Genomic DNA, 12,681 nt, shown 5'->3' with positions numbered 1-12,681 from the left:
TGAACTAGGAGAAGACAATGAACTTGACAAATACATTTATAGGTGGTTTCTAATGAAGAGATGTGAAGCTATGTCACTTTCCAGGCCAGTTATTAAACCGTAAGCTAAAAAATTTCACTTTCATTTACATGGCAACAAAGAATTTCTTACTTCTGACAAATGGTCCTCAAGATGGAAATGTCACCATGGAATTTGCCAAATGACCATTGAAGGAGAAGCAAGGTCTTGTCACAGTGAATCTGCTTCATAATTTCCTGAAATTCTGCACAAAGTAATGGTAGAACAAAATTTAAGTGATCGTCTAGTGTATAACCATGATGAAATGGTGCTTTATTATCAATTACTTTCAACTATAACTCTCAATACAAAAAAGAAATCAGGAAATAATATGGGTTTGAAAATGAAGAAAGACAGAATAGAGACCCTCTTTGCCACAAATAGATCAGGCAGCCATGAGCTAACACCTCTTTGTATAGGTAAAAGTAAAAACCTGAGATGTTACAACCATGTAAATGGGTCACACTACAATTCACTCACAAGCATTCAAAGAATGCTTGGATGACACATGACTTTTCACCAATTGATTTCACAAAGAGATTTTTCCAACATTGAGAAAGCACCTATGGTGCATTCCTAATCCTTGATCACTGTCCAGTTCATCCACCTTCTGATGTGTTTCAATCAGAAGATGGAAAAGTAAAAAACTTTGCTTTTGCCAAAAAACACAACACAGTGGCATTAATTCGGCCAGTGGATCAGGGCATCATACAAGCATTTAAGGCTCAACCTTACCTAACCTAACCCTAGACAGATAAAGCAAGGAGGACATAAAAACCAGACTACCTCTGACAGAAAGGGCATTCCTGGCAAAGAGAAGTCTACTAGTATCAAATATAAACCATACATCGAGGAAGAATTTTCTGAGAATGTATATTTGGAGCAGAGCATTGTATGGTAGTGAAACATGAACTGTGAGAAAACTGGAACAGAAGAGAAATGAAGCATTCAAGATGTAGTGCTACAGAAGAATATTGAAATTTAGGGGGACTGATAGGATAAAGAATGAGTAGGTTCTCTGCAGAATTGGTGAGGAAAAGAATTTATGTAAAACATTGATAAGAAGAAGGGACAGGATGGTATGACATATGTTGAGACATCAGGGAACAACTTCCGTGGTACTGGAGGAAGCTGTAGAAAATAAAAACTGTAGAGGAAGAGAGAGATTGGAGTACATCCAGCAAGACTGATGACTAAAAAAAAATGATGACTTGGTCATTATTGATGCTGTTTGAAGTGAGAGTAGTGAAGCAATTGAGGATGAGAAGCTGTATAAGAAAGCGTAGATGGTGTTCCCAGTACACATGAAATACTGGGTAATATAAAGTGGTAACACGAATTAAGTGACAATGTGAACCAAACCAAATGGAGTTGTTGCACCTGATGAGCATGTAACAATGTGCACAAAAGACAGTGCATGAAATGATCTGCCAAAGAAAGCTATCTGACTTCTTTAAAACAGTATAATAATGATGTACTGCAGCTTGCAGGCAGTGTTGCAAATTATCATACTTTATTTGTAGTGTGCTTTGTATACTATACTGAAACTTTTGCTATTGTTTTGTTGACATTTTAGTGAAGTTTGTCTAATTCCTGTGCCTATTTGGTAAATTTATGAAATGTTTTACTTCTAATGTTCTTTAAATTTAAATACTGTGTAGTATAGCATGTACAATATTGCATTATGTGTTCTTCCTAACTTTCCAGGTGTAGTTTGTCATTATATGGCTCATTCTTAATATACCATGGGTACACCGTAACTTGGAAGTAAAGCTTGTCCCCCTATAACCAAGTTACATTGGGTCTCTATTGTGCACAGTTACCGAAATCACAAAATATCATTGTGTCAGTCTTTATACACTCCAACCCACCCAAAAATTTTGTCTCCGTCTGGGTAGCACTTTGCTAACATCTCTGTGTAACACATCTTGTCATCATATGTAATAATCCATATCTGGCAATTAACCAGTTAACATCTACACGAAAGTTTGCGTCAGTACTGGTACTTACGTATAAAGTAGGTAGCACCCAATAGACACACTGTTAACATCTCAATGAAAATCTGTGGCTCATTTTATATAGTAAAGTGTATTACAGCCCACATTAGGTCAGTGTACAATTAACATCTGTACTGTGAATAATGGGTTGCATTCATGCAAGAACTACTGATAGTGTTGTTATTCCTTTTTAACTATTGGTTGAATAACAATTATATTTACTGTTACTGGCACATGAACTTCAATTAGCAGATTAGTATATGACAGTGTTACAAGTAACTAAGTGTACACTAGAGGAGTATTACATGCAAATGGTTAAGGTGAGACTTTAGTAATGAACTAGTTAAATAATTTGCAGCTAACTTATGACAAATGACAAATTGTAAGGTTACTTAGTTTGATTGTCCTGAAAAATTGTTACAAAGAAAACTGAAATGGTCTGATCACAGAAGAGTTACTGGCTAAGTAATAATTAAACTGCTGTTAATTGTTAGGAACTGGTCATCACTCCATTTGGTTATAATAAAAATAAACTTGTTAATTAGTGAAAATGAAGTCCATGTTGTGTTTATTTTTCTAATTAATTAGAGATCTCAAACATCCTTCAGTAAGAGATTCAGACATAATGGTGCTCCTGAGGAAAGAATAATCTACAGCCAAGTAAGTAATCTTATAAAGGTTATCGTCATTAAATTCATTTAGTGTGACTGTCACTGGTGCAAATAATTCTCATGTATAAATGGCATCTAGAACATTTTGAAGGATTATATTCTTGTATGGGTGGAGGCTTACAACATACATTTAGTTCAGTACTTTCTCGCATAATTATGTGATATCCAAATACTTCTTGGACTTTGGATACTATACAACAATTTTCATTAAAATCTAATGCTATTGCAATTTATTAGATTCATTCCCATTTTAATCAAAAACTTCTTCAACTCTGGAAACAGTTGAAAGTCACTCGAAACAAGACTTGAACTGTACAGTGGATGCCACAGAATTTCTCAACTGGGCGCTCATAACTGAAACAGTTTCTGTGTGTGTCCAGTGTGGTGTTTGGACAAGCATCTTTGATCTGAAACCAAGTTCCTTAAGACAATAATTCAGTTTTTTTTCAGTTTTTGTAGAAACATCCATTAGACACCAAACTTGTTAATCAGTGCTTGGTAGAATAAATTTGTGGTAATCCTTTTCTGCACCAAGTTGCAGCCAATTATCCTGCAGTGTTCAATTATAGTTTTAAAATTTTCTTTAATGCTGAGTGTGTCATTCTAAGGATTTTTGTAAGCTATGAAAGTCTCCTGAGTCATCATAATACAAACTAGAAAATCTAGTTGTTCTGATGAAGCACATAATAGTGGTGGAGGTAAGTATAATTAACATAGGTATTTTTCATTCACTTTTTGAAAGCAACAGTGTTGTAACTGAGACTCAGTAAACTGAATATATGAGATAATTGCAATGATGAAAACTATTTTTGTTAAACACACACACACACACACACACACACACACACACACACGCACACACAGTACAGGTAGACTGGGGAGAGGAATCTTGTTTGGCGAAGTGGGCAAGGAGAGAAAGGAGGTAAGTAGTAGCAGAAATATAGCTGAAGTAGGGGAAGTATAGCTGATGGCTCAGAAGGAGGCAGCAATTGTACAGGGTAGAAATGACAAAGGGAGAGGCAGATGGTGTATGGTATAGAAATGAGGGAGGGAGAGCCAGTTGGTGCACAAGTTAAATTGCAAGACACCAGCACCACTGAGCTTATGCAGCACACAGTGGTGATGATAACATGGAATACATCTATATGTACATCTACATGGATACCCTACAAATTACATGTAAGTGCCTGGCAGAGGTTTCATTGAACCACATTCACAATTATCCATTATTCCAATCTCACATAGCGCGCAGAAAGAACAAACACCTATATCTTTCTGTACAAGCTCTGATTCCCCTTATTTTATTGTGGTGATCTTTTCTCCCTATGTAGGTAGGTGTCAACAAAATATTTTTGCATTCAGAGGAGAAGGTTGGTGATTGGAATTTTGTGAGCAGATTCTGCCGCAACAAAAAATGCCTTTGTTTTAATTCCAACCAAATCCTGTATCATTTCAGTGACACTCTTTCCCCTTTCACGATCGTACAAAACGTGCTGCCCTTCTTTGAACTTTTTTGGTGTACTCAGTCAGTCCTATCTGGTGAGGATCCTAAACTGTGCAGCAGTATTCTAAAAGAGGATGGGCAAGCATAGTGTAGGCAGTCTCCTTAGTAGATCTGTTACATTTTCTAAGTGTCCTGCCAATAAAATGCAGTCTTTGATTAGCCTTCCCCACAGCTTTTTCTACGTGTTCCTTCCAATTTAACAATTTATGTTGTTCATAATTTTAATTCCTAGGTATTTAGTTGAATTTATGGCCTTTAAATTTGATTGATTTATCGTGTAAACAAAGTTTAATGGATTCCTTTTAGCACTCATGTGGATGACCTCACACTTTTCGTTGTTTATGGTGAATTGCCAATTTTTGTACCATAGAGATATCTTTTCTAAATCTTTTTTCAATTTGTTTTGGTCTTCTGATGACCGCAAACAACCTAAGAGGACTGCTCAGATTGTCTCACAATTTGTTTATATAGATAAGTAACAGCAAAGGGCCTATAATATTACCTTGGGGAATACCAGAAATCACTTCTGTTTTATTCGATGACTTCCCGTCAGTTACTATGAACTGTGACCTCTCTGACAGGAAATCATGAATCCAGCCACATAACTGAGATGATATACCATAAGCATGCAATTTCACTAGAAGCTGCTTGTGTGGTACAGTGTCAAAAACCTTCCAGAAATCCAGAATCAATCTGAAATCCCTTGTCAGCAGCACTCAACACTTCATGTAAGTAAAGAGTTAGTTGTTTCACAAGCACTATGTTCTCTAAACCCATGTTGACTGTGTATCAGACACTTTTCTTTGAGGTAATTCGTAATGTTTGAACACAATATATGTTCCAAAATTGGAGGGGGTGACAGAACAGAGGAAGAGGAGACTGTGGGGAAGATGATGTACAGTTAGGGTCCTGGAGCAGGATGGAGATGGGTGAGGGGCATGGTGTTAGTGGAAATTGAGGCCAGGAGGATTATGGGAACCAAGTATATAATGCAAGGGTAACTCTCATCTACGTTGTTTAGAAAAACTGGTGCTGAGGGGACAAATGGAACAGATTATGGAAGAGCCATTGAAATCAAGCACATTGTGTTCAGCAGTGTGTTCCCTTACATGGTGGTCAACTCTGCTCTTGGCGACAGTTTGGTAGTGACTATTGATTTCAGTGTACAGTTGGTTGGTGCTCATGCATACATAATATGATATGCAGAAATTACATCTGAGTTGATATAGAACATGGCTGCATGCATAAGTGGCCCTGCTTCTGATGGAATAGGGTAAGTCTCTCACTGGAATAGGATGTGCTGGATGGGTGAATCAGGCAGGCCTTTCACTTGGGTTTGCATCAGGGATAGGACACATATTACAAGTGACTGGGAGTGGCTGTGGCATAGGGAGGGACCAGGACACTGCATAGATTCATTTGTCAGCAGACTAACATTTTAGGAGGTATGAGAATGAGTGTGTGTCGTTCATTTCTGGCCACAGTTATAGAGGGTCAAGGGTTATGAAGGTTCTGGTTAAGTTGTTCCTGCATGGGATGATACTAGATGTTCAGAGGAGTGCTCCTTTATTAAAGTTCTATAGGGTGGTGGGAGGATTAGAGGTGTATGAGGATATGATGTACAAAAACTGTCTATGACTGGATTGGGAGGTCTGTGCCATTCTGTGAAGTTCATAATGAGACTTGCAGATTACTGGAACAAGGTAATTCTTGTTACTGTAGATGTATCACTTACAGGTGGCCAGACCACATGGGAGTGATTTTTTTGGTGTGGAAGGAATGACAGCTGCCAAAATACACGCACTGTTAATGGTTTTTGAGGTTGATTTGGGCAGAAGTATGGATTGATCATCAGAGATGTGAAAGTTCACATCCAGGAAGGAGGAGGAGGAGGAGGACAAAGAGAAGCAGACAGAAGAGAAAGGGTCGAGGCTCTGGAGGAATGAGGATAGAGGGTCTTGGCCTTGTGTTCAGATCATGAAGATGTCATCAGTGAACCTGAATCAGAAAAGGGCTTTGCAGTTTTGGGAGGCAAGGAAAATTTTATCCAATTGGTTCACACTGAGATTGACATAGGAAGGAGCAATGGATGTGCCACAGATTTTTTTTTTGTATTTCCCCCTCAAAGATGAAGTAGTTATATGTTTGGATGTAATCAGATGTAGAAGGGAAGAGGTCATGAGTTTGGAACCCATAGGATATTGGGAGAGATAGCATTTGATAGCAGCAAGGCCATGGGCATGAGGATGTTGGTGCATAGGAAGGTGGAATCAACAGTGACAAGTAGGGATCCTGATGGTAATGGGGTGGGGATGGATTACAGCAGTCAAAGAAATTGGTTCACTTCTTTAACATGTGAGGCTAGGCTGTGGGCAATTGATTGACTTGTTGGTTGCCAACAGCAGTGATTTATTTGGTGGGAGTACAGCTTTTTTCACAATGACCCTCAAATTTTCAGATTCTACCAATCCCTATCCCTGACGAACCTGAAGTATGGAAACAAATTTTCATGCTGCGTGCATCCCTGAACCAGCTCTGCTCCCTCCATAAGATACTGTTACTACCTACACAATATTTCACAAATTAAAACCCTTAGTTTCAAATACTTGGCAGAACAATCCAGACAGCATCAGCAACTCTAAAAGTTATCAAATTTATTGACATCTTATTCCCACCATGATGCACCATTAGCCATCAACACATATCACACTCCCAGTGAATCACACTGTGGCCAATCAATACACCAAAATCCTCAACCCTAGAAAAGGTTCAGAACTATCTAAAGGCCATGTGTTCAGCATGACACCAGAGTTCAATCATGCTGGGCCTGTCAAAGATGTATTACCCTTCTCATAATCTCTGCAATGAAAACACTTTTTTGCTACCAGTGCCTCCAACCACAGCCAGTCTAATCCCGTCATTGAACTTTTCCCCTCCTAGTACATACCACTATGCAACTGTGACTCTCCTTCTCTCTCACTTAACCGCCACATGGTTGCATTCCAGAAATTCCTTACCTTCAACCTGACCCCACTATCATTCCCTAGATTCCTTCCCAAGAACTTAAATCTCTGAGTGGAGGAAAGAACAGCCACTCACAACCTCAAAACAGACCCAGATTTAATTAACTGTCATGCAGACAAAAAGTCCATCCTGTCAAAATAAATCATAGTTATTATCTGACATCTCCAAATGCATTACTCTTCCTCCTGCAACTCCTGCCATAGCAATCCATTCTCAAATAGTCCAGCCTGACCTCCAATGCTTACTCAAATCCTTAGCCTAATCTCAGAGTCTTTCTCTCAGATCCACTTAAAACTCATACCAATGACCCATACTAATCATTCCTTCACAGATTCTCAAAAATCCCTACTCCACTATCTCCTGCAACCGTACTCATCACTATTGATCTTATCCTCCTATATACCAATACCCCCCCATGCCCAAGGTCTTGCTGCTATTGAACATTCTCTCCCGACATTCTTCTGACTCCAGCCCCATGACCTAATCCTATATCACTAACTAATTACACCCTCAAATATGACTACTTCACCTTTGAAGGGAAGATATGCAAACAGATCTGCAGCACAGCCATGGGCACCACATGGCTCTCTTCTGTGCCAGTCTGATTATGAACCATATAGATGAAACCTTCCTTGCTTCCCAAAACAGCAAAGCCCTTATGTGGTTCAGGTTCACTGATGATATTTTCATGATCTATACCCAGTGCCAAGACACTCTATCATCAGTCTTCCACAGCCTCCACCTCATTCCCACAGCCCATCATGCCACCTTCCTGGAGGTGAATCTCCACATCCCTGATGGCTCCACATTTCTGTCCATATCAGCCTCACTAAACATGAATAGTATGTACATTTTGACAGCTATCATTCCTTCCGCACCAAAAGATCACTCCCATATTGTCAGGGCACCTGAGGGTGGCACACCTGCACTGACAAGAATTTCCTTGCCCAGTATACTGGACATCTCACATAGGCCTTCACGAAAAGACACTGTTAATTAGTTCTAGTCCCTGGGCATTTCCGATGTGATATCCTCACACACCCCAAGTATTCTTACCACTCCAAACAACCAACTACAAAGGGGAACCCTCCTCTGCACCAAATAGCATCCCTAGCTGGAGCAACTGAACATATCCTCTGCAAGCACTGGAACTATCTATTGTCATGTCTGGAAATGAGGAACATCCCACACAAAATCCTGCTCACACCACCTACCCAGACTATGCAATACCCTGGTCCATCCCTCTGCCACACCCATTCCCAACCCCTTGTTACATGTCTCATATTCCTGTGGAAGACCCAAATGAAAGACCTATCTTGATTCATCCACTTACTCATCCTACTCCAGACCCATCACAGGTTTATCCTGTCCTATCTGTGCCTTGTTTAGCTGGAAAAAGGCATCCTCCAAAAGCTAGCACAGTTTTCAGTTTTATTTATGTGCCTGTCAATGATTTCAAGCCACTACTATTTAGTGAGTTGTTACCTTACTGCTGAATTATTTACATTCTGCCAGAACTTTCCATGTCAAATCATTACATTTCATTAAACACTTGAATGTTATCCTATGTGTAATTTCAGTGTACCTTGAAATGCACAAGACACACACATTTCCATCTATCTATCTATCTACATCCATACTCCGCAAGCCACCTGACGGTGTGTGGTGGAGGGTACCTTAAGTACCTCTATTGGTTCTCCCTTCTATTCCAGTCTCCTATTGTTCGAGGAAAGAAGGATTGTCGGTATGCTTCTGTGTGGGCTCTTATCTCTCTGATTTTATCCTCATGGTCTCTTCATGAGATATATGTAGGAGGGAGCAATATACTGCTTGACTCTTCGGTGAAGGTATGTTCTCAAAACTTCAACAAAAGCCCATACCGAGCTACTGAGCGTCTCTCCTGCAGAGTCTTCCACTGGAGTTTATCTATCATCTCCATAACGCTTTCGCAATTACCAAATGATCCTGTAACGAAGTGTGCTGCTCTCCGTTGGATCTTCTCTATCTCTTCTATCAACCCTATCTGGTACGGATCCCATACTGCTGAGCAGTATTCAAGCAGCGGGCGAACAAGCATACTGTAACCTACTTCCTTTTTTTTCGGATTGCATTTCCTTAGGATTCTTCCAATGAATCTCAGTCTGGCATCTGCTTTACCAACGATCAACTTTATATGATCATTCCATTTTAAATCACTCGTAATGCGTACTCCCAGATAATTTATGGCATTAACTGCTTCCAGTTTCTGACCTGCTATATTGTAGCTAAATGATAAGGGATCTTTCTTTCTATGTATTCGCAGCACATTACACTTGTCTACATTGAGATTCAATTGCCATTCCCTGCACCATGTGTCAATTCGCTGCAGATCCTCCTGCATTTCAGTACAATTTTCCATTGTTACAACCTCTCGATATACCACAGCATCATCCGCAAAAAGCCTCAGTGAACTTCCGATGTCATCCACAAAGTCATTTATGTATATTGTGAATAGCAATGGTCCTATGACACTCCCCTGCGGCACACCTGAAATCACTCTTACTTCGGAAGAGTTTGAGAATGACATGCTGCCTTCTTTTATCTAGGAACTCTTCAGTCAAATCAAATTTAGCACAGTTATATAGTGCATCATTTCTTTTTTTTTTTTTTTTTGAAAATTTATAAATTAATTATTCAGATGGAAGAAGAAGCTAGTTTAGCAGTATTACATAACCAAGTTTATTGTATTCTGTTTAGTTTATACAAGCACAAAATAAGTTAGCAATTTGGAGATAATTAATTGTTAGTACAGTATACAGACTTAGATTTTGATGACTCTTTCATATTCACATTTAAAGAACATGACAAATAAATGAAGTGAGAGTACATTATCGGTGTCATTTCTAGATCAGAAGATGGAAGGTCTAGCTCTGCCATCCTACTTGTAATTTCACTTAATCATCTCACATGAATGATGTGGAGTTCCTTCAGCAAGGCTGTGGCTATTGCCTTATACATTGGCTATTGCCTTATACATTATTTGCCAAAACTGAGCTAAGCATCAGAGTACCACATTGTAGCTATGAGCTATGCACCAAATCTATTTGTGAAAAACAGTTCCACAAAAGTAATATACCAAGATCATGTGCTCTCATGAATGGAACTAAATCTTTCATTTCCTAAATGAACCATACTTCTAATACTTTACAGGAAGTATACTTAAAAAGGCTTATTCTTAGTATCAGCATTCTGTCATTGTACCTCATTTTAAATGAACCGAGATGTAGAGGTGCTAGGACACTTGTAGCAGATCTGTAAGCCATGATCTGAAGAGCTGCTTATATGTTCTCCACAGTTTTCCCAAACAGCTGCAGATAAACTGAGGTATGATTCCTCTCACAAGGCCTTGTTACTTTCTCCACCTTATTTGTCAAAACTGAAGTGTTAATATTCTCTAATGCTTGACCATCAATGGAGTATTCATCCCTCATAAAGACAACTAACTCTGATGAATAAATCTGTATGTTGTTGCATCTTACATAAGTGGAAGTGAAGGTATTCTCATTTCTGGTACTTTATAAAATAAAATGTTCATTCCCTTATGTAGGTCATTGTATTATCAAATGCTAATCTGTTTAATTACACGTGTACTTGCTGTCTAAGAAGAATGCAGACAGTTCGTCTTTTTCAAAAAATAATAATCCATGACATGAAAGAGCATTTATTTTTAGCAGTTAGTCTGTAATGTACAGCATAATGAAGCAATTTGTGTAGAACTGTGCCAAGAATTGTTTTAGGCTTTTGAAATAAATGAAGCTGTGAGTGTTTTGGATGAAATAACATAGTGACATACTGTCCTGATTATAGCTGTAACTCTCTGTTCTTTATTTTTATCTAATTGGAGTTTCACATTTTGACACAAGATAGCACTAACCAGAATTCTGTGATTTTACTGAATCTGTGTGTTATTATGTACAAGTATGTATAGTAGTACATATTTCTAAGATCCTTTGGTAGTGTTTGATGTAGATTCAGCACACGCATACGTGCACGCACCCACCCTCCCTGCCACCCACCCATCTATCCACCCACCCACTTGCACATCTGCACATGTATAAAAAAACACACACACACCTGTTTGCTAGCACATTATGGCACCATTACGGTATGTGGAAGTGCCACTTTGGCTTCTAGCACATCAAACAGAATCCTGCACTCTGTTAAATAACTATTCTACATCTACAATAGTAAAGATAAAAAATTGTAGTGAGGATGAAAACTTCAATGATTTTGAATGCTCGCAAGGTTAAGGGAAGTCTTTTCAGTTAGGGAAATGGGAATGAAAAAGATGTAGGTGCAGTCATAGAAGACCATCTATTCAGGTTATGGCAGAGACATTTCTCAAATGTTGCTCCATCATTATCAGCAAAAGTATTTCCTATATGAAAATGTGCACCTGTATTAAAAGTAAAAATGCTAAGAATCAAGCTGTATGTGGAATTACTCTGATGTTGCACTCCTCATTTCACAAATTTATTGTAGAAAAGCCTTTAAGGGTTTATAATAGGCAGAAATCTGTTTACAAACAAGCATTAGCCCCTCAAACAAATAGAAAGTTATGAAGAAGCTGTTGTAAGTGTTGGATTTTGACACTCTGCAATAAACAAAACATTCAGCATTGTGTGCTACACATGCTTCATGGGTATGCTGCCCTATTTATTGTACCTTTCATTATGCTAGGTATGAAAGGGTTGGGATAAAATACATGCACACAATCACAGTCCAGAAAATTTATATTACTAACAATAAACTCATAATTATCTGTATTGAGAGCCATTAATAAGGACAAGTATTTATCCATATAACAAAGAACTAAGCACTGTAGGAACATGGGTATCTTACACCATTAAAACTGAATGAGTATGACACATTGAACATTAACAAACAAACAATACTGATGCATTTTACACATGATTATTGTAAGCACCTAAACATTACAGAGGATACAAAACAAAACATTGTCCTCAAAAAAGGAAATATTTGCTGTCTTGTGCTCATGGATATAGTACATTAATGCACAGTGCAGAAAACTGGCATGCTACAATATAATTACCACAGGTTACAGTTTCAATACTGAAAAACAGTCCTCAGTTTTTCACGCAATTGTTGTAGATCAAATGATCAGTCAACAATCAAACTAGCTTTCCTTTCTTTCACAATAACATTTACATCATTTATTGGATTCCCTTTCTCATCATACTGATTGTCAAGGTTTTTCAGCTCAGCTCCTTCTGTCTCAGGTGTGTTCCAAGGCTGAAGTGTGGCATCAGTAAGGAAAAGGGCAAGGACTCCAGCTATCATCAAGATTATTGCAATCAGCAGCCACACCTTCTGCCACTGACCAAATGTTTGCTACAATACATAAAAATACATTTTCTCATTACAACAC

General features: G+C 38.5%; 1 protein-coding gene across 2 annotated transcripts in view; it reads right to left on the bottom strand.

The window, feature by feature from the left end:
• LOC126455670 (sialin-like) overlaps positions 1-12,681 on the bottom strand; it is a 159,432-nt gene that overhangs the window by 10,729 nt on the left and 136,022 nt on the right. The window contains exon 10 of one of the 2 annotated variants that reach the window (XM_050091440.1): positions 12,337-12,644. The exons of the other annotated variant lie outside the window; for it this stretch is intronic. Within the exon in view, the coding sequence (XP_049947397.1) occupies positions 12,414-12,644 (231 nt within the window). The 3' untranslated portion in view covers positions 12,337-12,413. Of the gene's footprint in view, positions 1-12,336; positions 12,645-12,681 lie in introns of those variants that run through there. 2 annotated transcript variants of the gene reach the window in all.

The sequence above is a fragment of the Schistocerca serialis genome, chromosome 2, assembly GCF_023864345.2.
Source record: "Schistocerca serialis cubense isolate TAMUIC-IGC-003099 chromosome 2, iqSchSeri2.2, whole genome shotgun sequence".
In the NCBI taxonomy this organism is placed as follows: Eukaryota; Metazoa; Arthropoda; class Insecta; order Orthoptera; family Acrididae; genus Schistocerca; species Schistocerca serialis.
Note: the sequence above shows the minus strand (reverse complement) of the source record. Positions and strands in the feature narration are given on the sequence as shown.